This window comes from Talpa occidentalis, unplaced genomic scaffold (genome assembly GCF_014898055.3).
Source record: "Talpa occidentalis isolate TD23 unplaced genomic scaffold, MPIMG_talOcc4v2.1 talOcc4.17, whole genome shotgun sequence".
Taxonomy (NCBI): domain Eukaryota; kingdom Metazoa; phylum Chordata; class Mammalia; order Eulipotyphla; family Talpidae; genus Talpa; species Talpa occidentalis.
The window spans coordinates 57,175,029-57,196,468 of NW_023601754.1; the positions used below are offsets into that span (position 1 = coordinate 57,175,029).

At 58.1% G+C, this 21,440-nt stretch overlaps 1 protein-coding gene across 2 annotated transcripts; it reads left to right on the forward strand.

Moving 5' to 3' along the window:
* Positions 1-7,083: 7,083 nt before the first annotated feature.
* On the forward strand, positions 7,084-17,965 carry CHRM1 (cholinergic receptor muscarinic 1). Of its 2 annotated transcripts, XM_037517745.2 has the most exons (3): positions 7,084-7,404; positions 7,853-7,945; positions 15,471-17,965. In XM_037517745.2, the coding sequence occupies exon 3, from the start codon at positions 15,544-15,546 to the stop codon at positions 16,924-16,926; it is 1,383 nt and encodes a 460-aa protein (XP_037373642.1). In that variant the 5' UTR covers positions 7,084-7,404; positions 7,853-7,945; positions 15,471-15,543; the 3' UTR covers positions 16,927-17,965. The 2 variants fall into 2 exon arrangements, with proteins under 2 accessions (XP_037373642.1, XP_037373643.1); XM_037517746.2 differs by lacking the exons at positions 7,084-7,404; positions 7,853-7,945 and adding an exon at positions 15,035-15,071.
* The last annotated feature ends 3,475 nt before the right edge of the window (positions 17,966-21,440 follow it).

The window sequence follows — 21,440 nt, forward strand, 5'->3', positions numbered from 1 at the left end:
CTGGAACCAGGAGAAGTCACGTCCTGGGGCTATGGGCGGGAGAGTCCAGGTGACACCCCTGGGGTCCTTTGGGGACAAGAAAGGCTGAGGGAGGGGGAAATTGGCCTGGAGTTTGAACCCTTTGGGGCTGAGTCAGGGAGGTTGTGGGAAGCTAGGCACAAAGAAGAACAACTTAAGGAGAACAGAGCAAGGGGTCAGGAGGTGGGAGGGTCGATGAAAGGCTGGGGCCAGGGAAAGGAGCCCTTGAAGCGTAAAGGGAGATGCCCAAAACCATCACGTGCTGATGTTGTGGGTAACCCAAGTGTGTTCCTCAGATGCCAACCCTGGGATTTTCTAAGAGAAAAGATTCCATAGCAAAACAAGTTTGAGAAACACTGCAGGCTTCTTGCCTTTCAGACATTCTTAGTGTACATTTGTTATTAATAAGTTCCTGCAGTCAAGAAAGACTCGTTAATTTCCTATGTTATCATGGAGGCCTTTCTTATCACTTCCACCTGTAGAATAGATAGACACGGAGAAACAGTAAGCCGGTCTGCCCTCCCGTTTTACTTCTGGGACACCAAAGGTCCGAAAAGGGGCGTGACCTCCCCAAGGCTTCAGTCTGGAGAAGCAGAGCTGAATCAAACCCCAGGTGCCCCAACCACACTGAACATCAGAGCCGGGAGAGTCCTTTGGGCCATCTAATGCATCGTCACCTCCTTCCCACCCCATCCATAGATTGGTAGACTGAGGATGGGAGACAGGCCTTCATTCCTTCTGTCCCACAAGGGTCACGACTGGACCCTGACTTGACTGAAACAATCTGGTGCCCTGACATACAACAAAACCGGGGCAACCAGATCATCTCCCCAGCTCCCGTGGGCCTTTCCTCTGCCTTTCTTCACCTCTTTTTCTAGTCCCAGAAAATGAATGGGCTTGGCTCTGCCCTGGCACCTTTCCCAAGAATATTTTGTCTCCTCAGCTAGTCCATCATACCCCTGGCTGTGGGCTCTGGTTCTTCCTGTCCCCATCCCAGTGTTGAGCACCACAGGCATACCCAGGCTGCCCCCTGACAGGGGGGACCATCACGAATTTGGGGGAAAGAGGACGTGCTTCAGGCTGCACTGTGTGGTTTCTAAACCGTGGCCACAGGTTGAACAGTCAGGAGGCCTATCCCTGGAATGCAGAGCAAGACAGCAAAAGGCCCTGGTGAAGAATGCTGAGCTGGGGCTGGGCTTTTGTCCATGTGTTCAAGAGAGAGGTTCACATGCTTGGGAGAGAGAGAGATACAAACACACTCCAGAGGGAAGGCAGCTTGAGGCCCCAGCCAGGCAGCTCCTGCCTCCTGAAACCCGGCAGACCCAGCCTGGCTTCCAGCCCCCCATCTGGCATTGCCTCCATTTTCTGTTGGGGAGTGCCCTTCAGGAAGGGTTTCCTTCCCCTGAGAAGCCCCCACCCCCAGGGTGTCATGCACCCAGTCCCTTCCTTTCTAAGACCCCCATCAGCTGGGGAAAGAAGAGCAAGAGGGACCTAGAAGGTTGGTCCCCCTTCCCAGTCCCCCTGGATGGGCACAGCTCCTTCTCTGTCTCCCCAGGGAGGTCCAGCTGAGGGCAATCCCCCCATGATGGGCCCCAGAGAGAGGCCGCTCTAGGCAGCGGCCCCTCCTCCTCCCTGGCCTGGGCTGCTCCAGCCCTAACTCAATTTTGCCCGTTAATCACAGCTTGTGTAAACAGGCCACCTCCAGGTCCGAGAAAGCTCATCCATCCCTGGCCCCCGCAGGCCTCCTTCAGAGCTGGAGCTGGCAGGAAGTGCCCAGAGGGGGGAGGGGGGTGGGCCAGGGTCACGGGGAGGGGCGGGGGGGGGGGTGGGGAGGACGGGAGTGGGGCGGGGCGTGTGGGTACACCAGCATGGACATCTAAGGGACCTTGACGATGGTGTACTAGCAACTGTTAGGAGTCGACTGGCCTAGCTCTGGCACCCCCTGGCTGTGCAACCTTGGACAGACCGCTGAACCTCTCAGTACCTCAGTTTCCTCGTCTAGAAAATGTAGGTAATAATTCTACCTACTTTGCCAAGCGAGTACAAATAAATCAGTTAAAACACGTAGAAGACCGAGAACAGTGCCGACACATAGTTGGTGCGCACATGTGACAGCAGCAGGGGGGTGGGGGGGGCACCGGCTTAGCGATTTCCAGACATACCCCTCCCTCTTACAAATAGGTCCCAGAGCTTCCCAAGCTGGGGCCCGAACCACAGACTGTAACGGAGACGAGAGGGCAGAGTTAATGTTCTCTACGCTGCAGTTCGTTCTGTAAAATGGGGTGATAGCAGCCCCACCCCACGCGGAGCTGTTACCCAGATTAAATAAGAAAGGCACAAAAAGCGCTTTTGAAAAGGGGGTCGGGGGAGGGCAGTAGGAAGGGGGGCGGGGGAGGGCAGTGGGAAGCGCTCCTTGAGGGGCAGCCATCTCGGGTGACCTTCCGAGTTAGATCTGCACTATCCTTTACCAACCGCTGCCAAGGGGAGGCCTGCGCCGAGGGCTTAAAGGAGCGTGTGCTCTGCTTCTCTGCCTAAGAAGGAAACCGGGCACCAGGCCCCGGGCCCTCGCCTCGCCCCTCCCGGGCACGCCCTGGGCTGGCCGCTAGGGGCCGGGCGGGGTGCAGGGGGCGGTGGGTACGGCCCGGGCGTCCCGGGGCGGTGGGCACCCAGGCCGACGCCCTTCCAAGGTCGGGCTTAGGAGGCTGGGCTTTAGGAGGTTCGCGCTGAGCGGCTGGGGAGCGCAAGGGCCCAGCCCCCGCAGACGCGCCGTGGTGCCTGCTCGAGGCCCTCGCTGACAAGTGGGCAGGAGAACCCGCGAGCTCACGCTCCACTCGCCCAGCTCCATCCCCTTCGCGGGCTTCGAGTTTGATCTCCCGCTGGCCCCGGTGAGGACGAGAGAGTCCTCGGCTAAGGTTTTATGAGGAAAGGAAACAAATTTAGCCCGATGGGGGCAGGGGACCCAGAAACCGGCGCTGTCTCACCCCGACAGGTGTCTGGGGGCGCTGCCCCAGCTGTGTAGCTCTGGGCAGAAGCTGCTTAGGGTCGGGGTCAGGTCTGGGCTCCGACCCCAAGTTCCCACCCAAAGCTCCACCCCACTGCTCTCCAGCCGGCTCCCCTCCCGCCTAGTGGTGGGCGAGGGCGCTTGTGCCATGTGGCGCAGGACTTGAGGGCCCGACGTCCACTAATCAGACGAAGCAAAGTTAACACCACTAATCAGATATTTCGAGCAGTTTCTGGCCATAGAGAAGTGAGCAGGAAACACGGCCTCCGTGCCACGGGGCAAAGGGCCTGTCCTCCATCCGGCTGCATGTCCAGGGAGCGTCTAGCAAGTGTCCTGCTTCCCGCGGTCCCGTCCTCACTGGCTGGGCAGAGGACGCGCTGAAGAACGAAACTCCTGCCCGCGGCCCTGCCGGGTCGACCAAGAATCCCAGACGCCTCCGGGAGGCGTTGTCTCAGCTCCCGGCCCAAACCCCAGCGCCCAGGTAACACAACCCACCGGCTATAAGGACCAGGGAGCGCTCCCCCCAGGTCCGGGCCTGCCAGGAGCCACCTCCGATCCTGACCACCCCAACACATTCGTTCTCGGGAAGCTGCCCGCCTGCCCTGGGAGGGGGCACACCTGCCAACAGTCCCAGCACACGGCCGGCCGGCCGAGAGGTGAGAGGCCCAGTGCGTGGAGTGGGATTGTGGCTACTCCCCCTAATGTCGGAACCAGACTCGGAAAACCCGATTTCCTGTCCCCAGATTTTGCCTTTGTTGTGGTCACTTTCGCCTGCTGCGACAAGTCCACGGCCCCTTACTAGGCCTGCCCTCCCGCGGCACTGCCCTGGGTTTTGGTTTCTGCATTTAAAGTTGGGAATGAGACTCTCCGGCATTCCTGCGTTGGACGCAGAGGGGGAGCCCCAAGACCGGGAGGCTGGGAGCCCAAAGCAACGGGCAGGCAAGGAGCACTGCCCTTCTGTCCACCTGGACTCCAGTGGAGCTCACCTCCCACACCCGGGCCGCGCCCTTCCCCAGAGCACTGAGGACAGCCAGTTCGGCTCTCATGCCCGGTGGGGGCAGGAGGACCGTGCACACCTGTCCCCTCCCAAGACACAGAAGCAGCCCTGGGAAGTGCAAGTCTGTGTGGGTCTGAGCTTCTGACTCCCCTGAGGGTGAGGAGGGCCTTGGGAGCTCACACCATAGGCGCCTCCCCACCCACCCCCCACTGCCTCGAACCAAAAGCCCCCCACCTTCTAAAAAAAATGCTGTTCCAGCGGTCCCTGCAGCCCACGCACTCCCACCCCATGCCAGTCGCGGGACGACCCCAGGCGCGGTGACCACACCTTCGGGAGCCGGGGGTGCTGGGCTTGTAAATGTGCTCATCTGTACAATGGGAAGAGCAGAGGCTGCGGCGGAGCGGCTGGGGACCCAGTTATCAGCAGCGCCCGCGCCCTGCGCCCGCGCTCAGCGGGAGCTATAAATACCAACAGTGAAGCTTCCACCTCGGGCCAGCGCCGGGGCCCCGTTTAACCTGCAACTGATCGTCCAACAGGCCTGTCAGGGGGTAGTTCTAACACCCAGGGCTTGAGGAAGAAATGGAGACCTTGAAAGGGCTGCCAGGGCCCAGGGGGGTTCACAGTGGGGAGGCCGCGCAGGACGCACCGGGGGGCGCCTGGAGGTCTAGCCTCAGAAGGGCCACTCCGGGTTCGCTCGGAGGCCTGCCTGGAGGAGGAAACCCTCCTCCCAGAGACCCAAAACAGCAACCCGCAAGATCCTGCGCCAGCCGGTCGCGTCCGGCCAGGCAGAAGAGAGCACTGAGGTCAGGTGGGGCCGCTGCAGGGTCGCGGGGGGCCGTGCGGGGGCGGGGCCGGACCCCCACGTGCGCCGCCTGCCGCTGCTTCGCGGAGCCCTTTGTCGCCAGCAGCCGCGTTCGTGCGGCACTCGGCGGCTTAAAATAAAGACAATGTTCCCAGCCTCCCTGCGGCTAAATCGGGCGCGGGTGCGGGGGCGGTGAGAGAGCCGGGTGGGAGAGCTTCTCCCGGCCCTACCTCCCTTCTCCCTTCCTGCCTCAGTTTCCCCATCTGGTCGTGGAATCTAGCCAAGTCTGGGCGGAGAAGAGTCACACGGGGGTGGGGTGGGGGAGCCGTCATCCCCCTGTCTCCCGGGCTGCACGGACCTGAGTGGAAAACCGTTTGGGACAGAGAGGGACACTCAAGAGGAGGCAGGGAAAAGCTGGACACCCTCCTCTTCCACCTACAAAATAAGTGTTTTTATTTCTAAAGGGACGTGTGCAGAGGCGGTGGGAGAAGAGAAAAGGGAGACCGAAGAGATTGGGGGGAGGGGGCCAGAAGAGAGCCTGATTCAGACTCGGAAATGGATGTTGAGCGTGGAGGCCTGACACCCCCACACTCAGAGCCACGTGTGCGCGCACAAGTGCTGGCAGCCGCGCTAGCAGAACCCAGGACAGCCCAGCAGGGGGCAGCTCCGGTCCTCGCCCACAGGCAAGAACTGGTCCAGCTGGAGTTCCCACCTACCCCTGACTGGTGGCAGACCCTGGGGTGGGAGGGGGTCTCAGGGGCCTCCCCCAACTGCAGTGTCTCCTGGGGCCTGCTCCAGCCTCCGCTGTCTTGGAGAAGCAGAGATGCCGCCACACGTGCTGCCGCGTGTGCCCACCACTGGCAACGGTGGCTGCTGGCCAAGGCCCAGGAACTCCAGTGCCAGCCCCGCCTGGCTCCCACGGCAACTGGGCTTCAGTGTGAGGAAGCCCCAGGTTACCCTCAGGCATCAGCAAGGGGTGGTCAGGGGCTTGGTGGGAAAATGGGCAGCAGGGGAATGATGGGGCAGGGGCTGAGAACCGGGCACCCAAATCCAAACATGCCCACCGCGGATTAACCACAGCTCTGCTCTCCAGTTCTCTCATCTACATAATGGGAGACTGGGTGACCCCAGTCCTTCCTTCCTTCCACCCCCAGGCTTCAGCATGGCCCAGTGGGGTAAAGGACACAGCGGCCTGAGCACTAGCCTGCCCACCCCCCTCAATGGCCAGCTCCCCGGGAGGCCGCTAGGGCCAGGTGAAGGTGGTGCAGGACCCAGATCGCCATGGCAAAGGGCCCCCCAGGGGTTCTATTGCTGAGGAAACTCAACACAGGAATCCAAACCAGCCTAGGGGGGAGGAGTGCTGGCCAGGCAGCAGGGGGCCCCGGAGGTGGGGAGGAAGGGCAGGTGCGTCACTTCCCAGGTACACACCTGTGAGTCTTGAGTGGGAGTCAGGGGAGACAGAGTTTGACAAGCTGGGAGGAGAGCTGTCTGTCTGCCTGTCTGTCTGTCTTCCAAGTGGAAGCTGGAGGTGGAGCAGGCAGGGAGATAGAGGCTGCCTCACTTGTCAGAATCAGCACGTTCCACAGTTGGGCAACACTCAGACACACACCGAATACAGACGCATGTGTACACACGCGTCCCGGCTCCAGACCCACAGGGTGACACCTGCTTTCCACGGGCTGACAGGCAACCTGCCTACTCAGGACAGGAGCGCAGGGCACCCGGCTGCAGCCCGAGGAGCAGCCACACTCTCCCCTCCCCGCAAGCCCTCACCCCCAGGCCGCGTAGGTGGGCATCCAGCTCCCAGCCACAGCCCACACGTGGGCAAGTCCACTCAGCCCCGAGGCGGGTGCGCCGGCCCCCTGGGTCTGTTCCAAGTTGGAGCCTCTCACGTGAGCCCCAATGTGTCATTTCCAAACAGAAGGAATCCAGCTCCTTCGCAGCAGGGAGGAAGAGCAGGGTGTGGGGCTGGGTGGGCGGCTGGGCGCGTGGGCATGTGCGAGGGGCAGGGCGTGTGTGTGAGGGAAACGGGCATGTGAACGCCGGGGCGTGTGTTGGGGCAGGGTGCACAAGGGTAGGGGGCTCTAGGGGGGGTGGGGGCAGGAGCCTGGGAAACAGAGTGTGCCTTTGTGAGGGTGTGTGTGCCGCGGAGTCTATGTGCAGTGGGTGTGGGTGTTTGTCTCCCGGTATCCGCCTTCTCTCCCATGCTGGACTTTTAGCCTTCCTGGGCTGGTCTTCCTCGTGTCCTGCCCCCTCCCTCTCTGGGCTTGACTTGGGTGCCCTGGTAGAAGAGGGGGGCATATGCCAGGACCTAGTCCAACCCCAGACGCTGCCTGAGCTTCCCTCCAGTTCCCCCCTCCCTTCCTTTCTTTCCTTTCCTCCCTCCCTCTCTCTCCCTTCCTCCCTCCCCCCCCCAGGCTGGCGTGCCAGGGGGTGGGACATGCCAATCACCGGCTGTGCCTCTCCGGCTGCCAGCACAGGGCGCAGCTCCCCCCGGGAGCCAGGTGTTTGGGTCCCTGGAGACACCGCCGGCCCCCGGGGCGGCAGTGGGACGGAGGACCCTGCAGACCTCTCCCCAGCCCCATGGTGAGTACATTTGGAAGGACTTGAAGGGGCTAAACAGAGGTGGGGGTAGGAGAAGCAAGGTCCTGGGGGCAAGGCAGAGACCAGGACTAGACAGAAATAGGGCTGGACCCCAGAGAGAGGAGGGGCCAGGGAGGGGTCTAGAGGCCAAGGGGCTTGATGGCAGTGGACATTGGCTGCTCTAAACACTCTGCTTTGAGTGGTTACTGCTGATGTTTTTCTGGGGTTCAGCTGGCAGAGGAGCTGGAGACCCCCCTTAGGAAACTGGACCCGGAGTTCTGAAGGGCTTAGACTGCCAATTAGCAGGCAGAGCCCCCAGAAGCAAGGGGCAGAATGGGAAGACCAGGGGGCCAGGGGGTAACCCTGGCCACCTACATCCTGAGGGAGGTTGACCCCCCCACCACAACCAGTTGGGGTGACAATCCCAGAACCTCCTCCTCTCCTCCCTCAGGAAACCCTGAATCCCACCACCCCCATCCACCTTCAGCCCCCTCAAGATGGACTGAACCAGGCTGCTGGCCAGGCGGACGAGCTGGATGCCAAGGTGGGTGTTGGGTCAGAAATCAGCAGGAGACCAGACCAAGAGCCCCAGGGCTCTCCGGGGACGAATGGGCACATGGACGGCCACACCACTGTGCCAGTGCAGGGCCCAGGGGACCCTCCTTATAGCTAGTTTTTTGGGCTCCCGCATGCAAGGCAGGTCTCAGTTCTAGGGTCAGGGAATGCATGGACACTAATAGGCACCCATGCCAGGTGCCCATCCCAGCACTCCAGACTCCACAATGTGGGGATGGGCTGGGGGCCAGGCGCTCCAGTTCTTGCAGAATTGCCAGCTCCTGGCCTGGCAGCTGAGGGGGCAGTCAGCTTCCGCGGGGTCAGTCAGATGAGTGCTGCTTAAGGGTACTAGGGTCAGTGGAGAGGGGTTCACCTTTGCCACAAAACATATCTGCAGCTCCACCCAGACTGACCCGGGCCCCCTGTCCAGCTGACCGGAAGCAATCAGAATGTCTCCTGCAGTCACAGTCGCCTGTCTCCGGGTAATCAGCTGCTCACTGAGCTGTCAGCTTAAAATTGGTTCTCTGCCCCCTGACCTCAGCCGCTGGGCAAGCGCTGCGGAGATAGAGAAGGCAGGGGAGGGCACAAGCAGTGAGACTCTGGGATGAGAACTGGATCCCTCTGGGCCCAGGAGTCCAGAGGTCAGAGGTCCTCTGCGCAAGGGGTGTATATATGAGTGGGGCAGAGGTCACGTCACACCTCAAAAGGAACCAAGTCTGAGAAGCAAGAACGAACATGCTCATGGCCCCAGAAGGAATATTTCAGGATCCAGAGGGGCTTGGACCCCCTTCTTCTCCCTCAGGGCAGTGCTGCACCCCCACCTCCCTGGGGTGGGTAAGCAGGGAGCTCTAAGAGGCAGAGCTTGGGCTCCTGGCGGGCGGGCGGGCGGGTGGGAGAGGTGGGTGAGCATCACACTGGGTTTCTGTTCTGCTGTGGTGCCATGGTGATGCCTAGGAGGGTGGGGGAGGGAGGAGAGAGAAGAAAGGAAATGGGGAGGGGAGTGCAAGGAGGGAAGAGCAGGGGGCATGCTGAGGGGAGGATGAGGAGCTCAGCACTTCTGCTACCACCTGGCAGAGTGAGGTTCAGGGCCCTGCCCACTACCTGCCAGACTCTGGCATGGTCCAGCTCAAGTCAGGCCCTGGTGAGGATCCGTCAACACTGACTGTGCTTGGCAGTGGCTCTAGGGCTCAGCCTCCTCCTTCCGGCTCACAATGCGCTTATGAGCATTTAACTGATGGCCGCTGCCCTCTCCAGAACTGGTTGGTGCTCCCAGTGGTGACTGCTGAGCCCAAAAAGGAGACAAATCCCGCTTACCCTCTCATCCCAAGACCAGGCACCAGAGGTAGAAGTTTGTTCACCTTTTGTGGGCTAAGAGCTTCCTTCAGAGAAGTTGCCCCAGGGGTGAGAGGGCAGGATCTGTAGGGCTGGCTTCTGGATCATGGGCCCAGCAGAAGCGACTGGTTAGGAGACGGCTAGAGGAGCAACCTCCTCCCTGCTGGCGTGAGGTCCCTGGTGCCCGGCCCCAGGTCCCCACGGTCCCTGGGCCTCACCTCCTGCTTCCCAATATCCCTGTTTGTTTGGGTCAGGGTGCTGCCAGCTTCCAGGCCCAGAATCACAAGATGGCTCCACTCCCCCTCCTGAATCACTCCTCCAACACCCCCTCACTCTCTGCCTCCCTTTTCCACTCCTGGCTAGTGGGAAGTTTCCACAAGCCCGAGTGTTCAGGAATCCTCTCCCCAGCCATCTCTCCCTGCCTCTAGCTTGGGCTCTCTCCCCACCCCCTCCTCCTCACCAGCCAGAGCCCTGGACCCTGGGGATTGGTCCAGGGCACGCTGGCGGTCAACAGTCTGGCCTGCCCTGCTGGAGGCTCTGACCTCATCCCTTAACTCTTTGCGTCCAGGCTGACTTCTCCTCCCCCCACCCTGACAGGCACATCCCACGCCTGTACCTGTCCTGTCCCAGCCCTGTGCTCCCCTGCAGCACACAGCAGTTTCCCTGGCCATTTTACATATGCATGCACCTGCTTCTCTCCTGGGCGCCCAAGTCAGACCCAGCCTCACTGGGGAATAGGGACCCAGCAGAGGAGATATAGGGACTGGAAGGAGCAGTGGGACCCTACTCTGGAAACTTCCTGATCCCCCACACCCAAGGCTCTCCTGCCCCTGGGTCTGAGGACCAAGCAGAGCGCCCCCAGGTGCACCTTCACATATTTAATTTATTGAGCAACTACTGTGTGCCAAGCACTGGAACAAAGCAGTGAATAAGGCAGACCCCGTCCCTACCCTCCTCTCCAAGAGTGACAGTGCACTCTCCCCTTGCCGCAACGCTGTCATCATGCATCACCCAGACACACAACAGACACCATCACACACACACAGGCCAGACTCGAAAGGCAGAGCTGACTGCTCACTGTCGACTGATTCAAACCTGGGTTTGACCCAGCTTGTCAAGGTGGGTAAGGAGGCTGTGAAACCTCTTGCCCACAAAAGCAGTCGAGAGCAGGGCACCAGGAGTCTGACTTTAGAGGCAGACCGCCTCCTCCCAATCATGCTGCCTCACCAAGGAGCTGGAAAGCCTGCGAGGTCGCCACGCCTCACAGTTGCCCTTTTGCAAATTGGGTATAATGGAACCTATTTCATAGGTCAATTAGATCATGTATGGAACACTTAGAGTCATGTCTGGTATATGATAAGCAGACAGTAAATATCAGTTGCTGTGATAGTATTAATAATATCATTTAAAGGTCCCAGAACCTTCACCAGGGGGCCCCAGACCTGGGCAGGAAGCGCCTCTCCACTTCCTTGCTCACTTCCAATATTCCAGACACAACACCCTCAGAGGATGAGTCCCAACCCAGCCCCACAGAGCCAGAGACTCACCCCTACCTCTTGCTATTCTCCCTGGACAGTTCACACACTCTCGCACACAGCACATCTTACCCAAAGGCTACCAGGTCAGGACAGTGATTTGCCCAAGGTCACAGAGCAAGACAAGAACAGACACAGGGCTTGAAGCTAGGCAGAGGCAGGGCAGAGGACATCCTTGGGCTGTCTCCCCCACACCCACTACAATCCTGTCAACGAATTCCTCCCACCCCCATGGATGTTTTCACAGAATATACAATGCAAACACAACTTCAAGCCCCCCTTTCAACCATATGATTGACCCAATGCCCCTCCTTTATAGAAACTCAGGAGCCATTACTGAACCCCGGCACCCCGACTGTCAGCTGGGAGCCCATCCAACCCCTCCCCGGGGGATCAGCCAGAATCCCAGGAAGCCAAGTCTTGACCCCTATCAAGAGTTAAGAAGACTTGTCCAAGGTCACACAGCAGGGGCCAAAGCAGACCTCCTGGAACCTTCTGAGCAAATCGCTGTCCAAGAGAGGTTTGAGGGAGGAACCCCACATCTGATTGAGGAGGACAGAGAGAGTCATCAGCTGCAGAGCAGGGCCCCAGAAGATCCAGGACAGGCAGGATCCACTTCCCCAGACTTCTGCCCTTCTCCCCCCTCTCCCCCACCCTTAGCCCACATGGGAGGCCATAGCTCCTAGGTAGGGCAGAGAGTGGTGGTCTCTGAGCCCACATTCTGGCCAGAATCCCCAGCTCTCCCCAGAATTCCCAGAATCCCCCACTCTCTCTCTGCAGGTCACTTAGCCCCTTCATGTACAAAACAAAAAGAAGTCCCCATAAGGGGACCCTACGTATTAAGGGAAATAATATCTTATATCAAGTGCCCACCATGCGGGAAGTGATTGATCATGGAGCTGTCGTGTTGTTATTAAAATGAGAGAGCTAGAGGGGCTTCCAGGCATTAAAGAAAGGGTCTTCCCATTTCCTCACTTTGAGGACCACCACTTCTCACTGGTCCCCACTATGAAAGCCTTTTCTTAATTCCTGAGCAGTTAGTTTCCAACAAGAGCTTAAGATGGGTGGAGGTTACCCTGTTCCACCTTGAGTACAAGTCACTCCTGGTCCAGAAGACAGACCCCATCTCGGGGCCTGGTCCATCCTGTTCTTAAGAGGTTAGTTTCAGGATTTTGTACAATCTCCCCAGTCACCAGGCTGGTCCAGTGTATAATGAGCAAACTGGGAACCAGAGCAGAGCCATGTCCAGAGTCAGGATGGGAGGGGGCATGGCAAGAGGCACTGGGCTGCGGATCAGAATGAGGAGTTTGAGTGAATAACAGAGCCCTTTAATGGAGTGTCTGTTTTAGCGCCAGGCGTTTAGAAGCTATAATCCCCATCGGCTGGGGGATCTGGGGCAGCAAGGGAAGGACAGATTAAATAATTGCTGATGATCACACAGTTAGGGAAGGACAGTTTGGAGATTCAGATCCAGGGCTGTGGTCCACAAGGCTGGAATTAGGGTAAGCAAAATGGGGTTTGGGGGGGGGGACACCAAAATAATTCACTAATCAAGATAAATAATAATGTAATATAATATTTTAAAAAATCAAATAGCCAACCACAGCCCACAGGCAGGCTGTCTGTTTTTGTAAATAAAAGTTTCTTTGGAGACAGGGCCAGGATGAGGGGGAGCACGGGGGAGAGGGCTGTTTGTGCAAGTGCAGGGTGGATCCTGTCTCTGCTGAAAATTTTGTTCATGATGGATTTTTTGCATCCATCTCCATTGTTTAAGTATCATATTAAAATATTATTTTCTTGATGACTGAGTTTTGGGGCACCTCCAGTTTTGCACCCGAGGCAAGTGCCTTACTCGCCTGGCCTGAATCGTCTCCCTGCTAAAGTGTCAGGAGCAGGAATGGTGAGCGGCCTAGCTGGTGTGAGAGGCTACACCCCTGGGCATCCGTCCCAGGAGGCCCTGACATCTGAAGGGTCTGATGCAGACTTTACAGGTCCTTGCCCAGGACCTGGAGTGCCAGGGGGGCTACAGGGCTGTTCTCAGGCACCCAAATTGGGGAGGAGGAGAAGCTCAATCCAAGAACTAGGAGACCTTTTTTCTGGGCCTCAGTTGCTCCATTTGTGCCTGGGGCAATTAAGCTGTGCTGAGTTCAGATCAAAGGGGCAAGAATTGTACTGGGCATCCCCTGAGGGCACAGTCTAGGCCCAGCTTCCAGCCCTGCTTGCCTGACATCATTAAGGGAGGAGGATGCAGCAAAACTCAGTAAGCAAGATAAATGATTTTTTTTTAAGATTTATTTATTTATGCATACAAGAACTAGGGTACAGGCCAGAAGTGTGGGGGGTGAAAGGATTCACCAGAGACAGAGTGGGGAGCAGAACAGGCAAACTAACTGAAATACACTGCTGCGGGGAGCAGTGGGTGAGACAGGAGAGGTCTGCTGCGCCATGTGGGTCAGCTCCCTGGCTGGCCAGGGATCAAATCCATGCTGCAGAGGCTGTGGATAGCTTCACAGTGCTGTACTTAAACCCTTGCACCACCAGGGAGGCCTGAGATAAATGAGATTTTAACGTAAATTTGTAAAATCCAAATTGGCAAACTGTGACCCCCACCCCTTAGGCTCACCCATCAGTGTTTGTCAATAAAGTTTCATTGGAACAATCTGCCTGGGCTTGAAGCCTGGTTCCTACCTTCCTTGTGTGACTTTGTGCAAAGTCTCTTACTTCTTAGCCTCAGTTTCTTCATCTGCAAAATGGGGAGAAGGCAAACCCTCAATCCTAGTTTCCCTGCTAAGACTGAGATAAGAAGCACCAGCACTATGAGCAGCAGCTGGCACTTGGGGAGCCCCAAATAACAGCAACGATCAGTATTATTATTAGTTGATGGTATTATCATATCAGAAATGTTTAATCAAAGAAGCAGACACCCCTAAGCAGGAGGGAGACCTCACTGCTGCGCGTGCTAGTGTTCACAGGTCCCCAGCGCTCCCCATGATCCGGGGCTGTTCTTGGGCACTTTATGTCCTGTGATGTGTTTCAGCTTCACAGTCATGCCTGGATCTATGCGCCAGCGACTAGCATGGGCCTTGGGCACAGAGTGCTCCTATCACTAGCAGAGATCACACCCCAGTAAAATGGTATAGCTTGGATTCTGATGCAGATGGTCCCGCTCCAAAGCCAGGGTCCTTCAACCGGGATGAATGGTCCCAGACTCGCAGCTCATGCTCACAGTCCTCATCCTCAGGCTGCGTGTCCCTCCCCAAACTAAGCAACTGAGAGTCGCTGTCACACACACACAAGCAGTGGCAGATGCCCTCGGCCACAGGCACTTGGATTCACACTCCATCCCAGCCACATGCCCCCAGGCCATCCATCACACAGCAACCCCTCATGGGCACAGCACTCTCATCTCTCTGTCACAGACAGTTCCCCAGGAACCAGGGCTTGGTGGGTCCTGACCCACCTCTCCCTTGAGTCTTCCCAGCTGCAGGTAGGAGGAGGTGGACTCTTCCCTCCACAGCAAGGGACCCACCAAAACAGAGCGTAGGGCTGAGCTGGCCTGGACCCCCACCCTTCAAACTGGCCTCCCTGGCTGTGGGCCCCCTACCCAGCCAGTTGATTTCTAGGCGTGCTCCTGGCCTCTCTCTTTACCCACCTTTCATGTCTGGGCTGGATGGACTCCAGCTTCCAGAAAAGTCTGGGGAACCTCCCCGTTCCCCTTGCAGTCCCCCATTCAGCTGGGGCCCGGGAACAGAGTGGGGAGGTGGAGGAGGCCTCCCACGCCCCATCTGGGGCCAGACCCCCACTTATCTGGGAGCCAAGGCCCTCCCCCTGCTGCCTGTTTTTCCTCCAGACCTTCTTACCACCCAGCCAGGCTCAGGCCCAACACTACTTGCCCTGCTGCCTTTAGGGAGGGTCTGGTCCAACCCCAGACACAGCCCTTTTCTCGCTGTCACACAGACACACACAGACACTCCACACCCACACACAGACACACTCACATGCATCTCTCCCCCAGGCCCCTCTGCAGCCTCCCCTCTCTTGTTCAATGGCAGAGTCCCCATGCAGCTCCACGTGCAGAAGGAGAAAGAGAGAGGGGTTGTCACCCTGCCCGGACCATGTCACGGTGGCCAGGTCTCGTGGCTCAGAACCGCAACAGCCTCACGGTGAAGTGGGGAGCCTAGGAGACCATCCTGGAGACGTCCGACAGTTAAATCAGCTAATTCGATGAAGTGCTTAGCGCTGTGTCTGGTATGTAGTAACTCCTCAGAGAATAAGAGCAGTAATGAAATTGACTGAAATGCTTTGAAAATTTAGCAGTGCTGTCTACAAAGCAAGTCTCCCGACTCCTGCCTCCTGACTTAAGCAAGATTGGAATTAGCAGCAATTTCCCAATGAGAAAATTGAGGCTCCAGACTGAGTGGTGAAGCAGGAGTGAGGACTCAAGAGCCCTGGATTCCAAAGCACCCTGTTCCCTGTGCTGATGACCAAGTACTTGGGGCTGGGAAATGCATTATAAATGACTGTCACCTCTGGAGGAGGTGACGCTCTCTGGCCCAACGCCCCGAGAGGCCCTATTCCTACACTGTCCACCACAGGCCATCACAGATAGCCAGCAGCCCGACCCAAGTCCGTGTCCTTTCGTTTCAGGTGATGACCTCCCACTGAGGAAGCCCGGAAGCGTGACTAGAGGAAGGGGCTGCCCCCAGGCCCCCCAGCCACCATGAATACCTCGGCCCCACCCGCCGTCAGCCCCAACATCACCGTCCTGGCCCCGGGAAGGGGTCCCTGGCAGCTAGCTTTCATCGGGATCACTACGGGCCTCCTGTCGCTGGCCACTGTGACGGGCAACCTGCTGGTGCTCATCTCCTTCAAGGTCAACACAGAGCTCAAGACGGTCAACAACTACTTCCTGCTGAGCCTGGCCTGTGCAGACCTCATCATCGGCACCTTCTCCATGAACCTCTACACTACGTACCTGCTCATGGGCCACTGGGCCCTGGGCACGCTGGCCTGCGACCTCTGGCTGGCCCTGGACTACGTGGCCAGCAACGCCTCCGTCATGAACCTGCTGCTCATCAGCTTCGACCGCTACTTCTCCGTGACCCGGCCCTTGAGCTACCGAGCCAAGCGCACACCCCGCCGGGCGGCCCTGATGATCGGCCTTGCCTGGCTGGTTTCCTTCGTCCTCTGGGCCCCAGCCATCCTTTTCTGGCAGTACCTGGTGGGGGAGCGGACGGTGGGGGCTGGGCAGTGCTACATCCAGTTCCTCTCCCAGCCCATCATCACCTTCGGCACAGCCATGGCCGCCTTCTACCTCCCTGTCACGGTCATGTGCACGCTCTACTGGCGCATCTACCGGGAGACAGAGAACCGAGCCCGGGAGCTGGCGGCCCTGCAGGGCTCCGAGACTCCTGGGAAGGGGGGTGGCAGCAGCAGCAGCTCAGAACGGTCTCAGCCGGGGGCCGAGGGCTCCCCAGACACCCCTCCAGGGCGCTGCTGCCGCTGCTGCCGGGCCCCCAGGCTGCTGCAGGCTTACAGCTGGAAGGAGGAAGAAGAGGAGGACGAAGGTTCCATGGAGTCCCTCACCTCCTCCGAGGGCGAGGAGCCAGGCTCCGAGGTGGTGATCAAGATGCCCATGGTGGACCCGGAGGCACAGGCTCCCACCAAGCAGCCCCCCCGGAGCTCCCCGAATACAGTCAAGAGGCCGACCCGGAAAGGGCGTGAGCGAGCCGGCAAGAGCCAGAAGCCCCGCAGGAAGGAGCAGCTGGCCAAGCGGAAGACCTTCTCACTGGTCAAGGAGAAGAAGGCGGCTCGGACCCTGAGCGCCATCCTGCTGGCCTTCATCCTCACCTGGACGCCGTACAACATCATGGTGCTGGTGTCCACCTTCTGCAAGGACTGTGTCCCCGAGACCCTGTGGGAGCTGGGCTACTGGCTGTGCTACGTCAACAGCACCATCAACCCCATGTGCTACGCGCTCTGCAACAAGGCCTTCCGGGACACCTTCCGCCTGCTGCTGCTCTGCCGCTGGGACAAGCGACGCTGGCGCAAGATTCCCAAGCGCCCCGGCTCTGTGCACCGCACCCCTTCCCGCCAGTGCTGATGGCCCCTCGCCTGCATCTCTCCACCCCAGGTCCCGGGTGAGCCCGGTAGGAGCAGGCAGGGGCTGTGGCCTCAGCCCCAGGGCTCTGCTCCGGCCTCGCCAGGCCTCCCAGGCCCCTAGGTCACCTTCCTGGACAGCCAGAGAGACCCTGCCAGCTTTCCAAACTTCGCTCTTCCCAGGCAGGGGGCAGAAGCTGGGAAACTGGTTTTTCTGTTCACTGCTGGATAGGAACGGGCTCTTCACCAGGAAGAAGGCCAGGAGGAGGATCTGGGCTTTGGATTCCTTGTTTGCCTTCAGGCAGGAAGTCCCTCTAGAGCCAGCAGGGCAGGCCAAGAGAAGGAAGGTTTACCATTCAGTCACCCTTGGCCCGGTGGCTGGCCTGGGTGGCAGTGGGAGATGGCACCCTCTGGGGCCACACGGGGTGGGGTGGGGTGGCAAGGAAAGCGTGACTCCTAGGGAGCACCCTCTGAGCAGGGAGCTTCTCCCTCCACAGGCACAGTCCACTCTGCTGGACCCCGGCACACTCTCCTGGATGGTGAGCCTCCCTGCATATGTCTCCACAGGCCCTATGTGGGTCGCTCCCAAGGCAAATGGCCAAGCATCAGCAGGACAATGACACCAGCGGGATCAGCGTGGCTCGTCACACCTCGAGCCCCAGAGTGTGGACCAGGCACCAGGTGTCCTGACTGTCCCACTAGGCCATTTCCCTGCAAGTGAGGGCCAGGGTGCCTGCTGCCCAGCCCCACTCCTGTACCCTGGCCCAGAAAAACCCTCACCATCCCTCCCTCGCTCACAGCTGACACCTGGGTAGCTCCGCTCTGTGCAGAGCTAACCAGGCACCCTGCATGCTGCCTGCTCTGGCCCTGCCCCGTGTAGACCTGGCCCAGTCAGCAGGTTCCCTTCTGTGAGCGCCCGAGCCCGACCCGTGCATGGTCTCTCAGCCGCCCTTATCCCCAGGCCCAGCCTGATCCCAAATGTTCTTTCCTTTCATCCTCAGCAAATGCTGAGTCTGTGAATAAAGCCACATAACCAGCAGGCACCGAGGGGCCTTCCTCCCTGTGTTGGCTTGAGGACCTGGTCTTCGGCCATGACAGGATGGGACAGAGAGGGTTCAAGTACCATGGAATATGGGTGCTGCCCTGAGAGCGGCTCCAGGAGGGGCAGCAGTGCTCGAAACCTGTGGCTCTCCCACTCTGGGGCCCGGGCTCAGGGGTGTAGGGCTATAATGGACAGATCTGGTGGCTGGAAGTGGGGAGACATATCGCATCTGCCCACTACTCAGCATATTGTCTACCAGCTTTGCTGTATGGGATTGCTTGGGGTAAGGGGGGACGGCTGGTGGCGGAGTTGGGGGAGGGCCTGTCATACCCAGAACAGAACTGCTCCAACCCAGTGACACAGGAAAACAATTCAGGGCAACCCCACAAAGCAACACCCAGGTTTCTGTGCTGTTCACAGCCTCCTGAACCCCAATCTGTGAAGGTGAGACGCCTGGGGTCCAGGCCAAAGCACTCCTTAAAGGTGACCCTCAGGCCAGGTCATAAGGCATTTCACTGATGAGGGAACCCCAAAGCCTAAAGCAAAGGCATCCAAGAGAGGCTGATCCCTCAGTACAGAGCAGAGTTTATCAAAATGTGGTTTTGTTTGGGGGTCCTCGAGACCAGACTTAGGTTGAGTGATTCTAGGACACACAGAACTGAGCAAAGCTCCTGTGTTGATGGTTATTGTTTATTATGGTAAAAGGATGCAAATTAAAGCCAGCAAAGGACAGTGAGTCACAGAACAGGGGCCCAGAGAGCCCAAGTGTGAGCTTCCAGGTGTCCGCTCCCAGGGGAACCTTAGAGACAGCCCCTCATCCTCCCAGCAATGTGAGATATGTGGGTGGGTGGTCAGTCTCCAGCCCCTCCAGAGGTTAAATCAGGACCCCGTGGCCCAAGTTCACCCATGTAAATCACATTAAGATTTTATTTTTGCATAGAAGAACTGAGGTGCAATCCAGGGGGTGAGAGGATTCACCAGAGACAGAGTGGGGAGCAGAACAGGCAGACTGACTGAAATACACTGCTGAGGGAGCAGCGGGCGAGACAGGAGAGGTCTGCTGCGCCATGTGGGTAGCTCCCTGGCCAGGATGGAACTCAGTGTGTCGCAGTGGGCCTTCGCGATGGTAGCGCTGAGACTTAACCCCTAGGCCACCAGGGAGGCCCCATTAATGACATTGTTAGTGCAGACTATCTGGGGTGGCCCAAGGCCCACAGGGAAGCCAAGACACTCTGATCAGGCAGGATCTTTCCAGGGCTGAAGGGTTATTTCCCAGGAGGCAAGCAAAGGCCAAATCTTTGTTTGGAACATGCAGGATTCAGACAACCCAGACCTGATGAGTTCATCCTCTGGTGCCCACTACTGACCAACAGTGTCAGTATCCTCTAGAAACTTGTTCAATATGCAAGGTTTGGGGGTCCCTCCAGCTTTAATGAATTGGAAGCTCTAGGGTGGAGCCAGCCATTTGTCTCAATAAGCCCTCCAGCTGATTCTGATCAGGTTAGTTTGAGCGCTGCTGGCTAAAGAGCAAGGTCGTAGGTGGGGAACCCTTGCAGAAAGAGGAGGTAGAAATTCACCCCACACACAGCTGTTGGGACTCCCAGAAGCCGTTGAAAGGAAGTTTCCAGTGCTGTGGGCAGGGCAACCCGCTGAGAGGAGGACTGGATGAGTTGGCCAACAGCAGGCAGGGCCCAGCACTCCAAGGCAGGCCCAGTGCCCCTCTCCACCAGCATGGCTTCCCGGACCTCAGCCCAGGTCCCCAGGAGGGGCTCTCCGTGTCACTACTCCCACTGCCCTGAGCCCCCTTTAGGGCTAATTTCTCTGTGTTGAAGACATTGAAGCCAAGATCCTGGGAGGAAGAGGGACTGAGGAGCTGAAGAGTGGTGAGGGAGCAGGAGCTCTGGAATCAGATGGGCCTGGACTCTCCTGGCAGGTAGGAACTGGGTGTCCAAGACGGGTAACAGGGCTTGCAGTTCACACTGGTCTCTTGTCCCAGGCACAGGTTCTGCCCACACCATCTCACTCCGTAACCTCAGGTGTGTCTCTTATTTTCACTGTCCTCGTCTCTCAAAGAGGAAGTGCTAAGAAGATGAGATATTCCAGGGAAAGCACCTGAGTGCTCTATGCTCAGGTGATCCCAGGAGGAGCCGCTCACTGGTAATGGCCAGAAACCGAGTCTAGTTTCAAACCTGCACTGTCCCCTCCACTTCCAGTCTCGGCTCTAAAGAGTCCAGAGTGCCATCCTCCAGCCCAGGGATAAGATGCGTGACTTGGGGAAGAGCATGTGGGGAGCCAGCCTGTGGGGGAGAGTGTGGTCCGGAAACACTTCCCAGATATGGGCGCTGCAAGACTCTGAAGCAAGAGTCCTGCAGATCCAACTGCCAGAAGATGAAAGAAATGACTTGAGCTGCCAGGACAGGGTGGCAGGACAGGGCATTGGTCCACCCCAAACACTGCACCTCTTCTGCCCTGAGGGAGTACTTCTTGGCCCCCAAAACAAGGGCTGTTTCGTGCCCCACCAGGAAGTAGGAAAAGAATGAAGTGACTTTGTGAATGCCACCTCCTCCTGATACCAGCTTGGAGCAGGCTAGAGAAGGGGCAAAGCTAGGATCCTCTCTGCACGCCCCTCCCACCACCGTCCTTTCCCACCGTATCACTCTAGCGCCATCTGGAGGCCATCTAGGGAATAGCCCTGCCAAGCTACCCAGCACTTGGAAACTGCCTCCGCTGCTCCCCAGATAAGGCAATCCAGGAGAAATGATGGGTGCCTCAGAGGCCCCCAAGGCCCTGGAAGGATTAGCTCATGTAGCTCCTACTGTAAACCTGCAGGACAGCCCCTACCTCTCCAGTACTCCACCGGAGGGGAGACTTGCCATCAGGGACTACTGTGTCTCCCCACGCCTACCCCTGGCTTTTGGAATCTTTGATTTCTTATTTTGGAGCCTGGCTCTGTTGATACAGACCCCATGCTGAGCCAGTTGGAAATTCACACAGGTACCTGCTCACCTTTCCAGCACAAAAGTCTTTGAATGTCACACCAGCCTCGAGCTCCAAAGAGTTTAAGGTTATGTCCTTGCCCTTTGCGTCTTCACTGACACATAGGAAGGGCAGAACTCCTGGAATCAGATAATCACAAAGTAGACCTGGAAACTGTTCTCACTCTCCCCTCCCTGCAACTAAACTCCCCCTGCTCCCTAGTTCCACTCTCCCTCTTGGTATTCCTGGGCTGACTAGCACCACCTCTCACACGTTAGCTCAACCTAGAAATCTGGGAGTTGTCTTAAATGCCTCTTTTTCTTAATTTTTTAAAATAATTTTCTCATTTAGACTCCTCTTCATTCCTCATAACCACTACCTAAGAGTTTCCAAATGCATCCCATTTTTCCCATGCCACCATCACTATTGTAGTGCAGGCCTCTCAACTGAAGTGCTAATTGCACCCCACAATTCAGGGGTTAGCAAGGTTTACAGGTAGG

Bases quoted from the DNA above. Each gene is read 5' to 3' on its own strand.
- CHRM1 (XM_037517745.2), top strand. From the start codon at position 15,544: ATGAATACCTCGGCCCCACCCGCCGTCAGCCCCAACATCACCGTCCTG.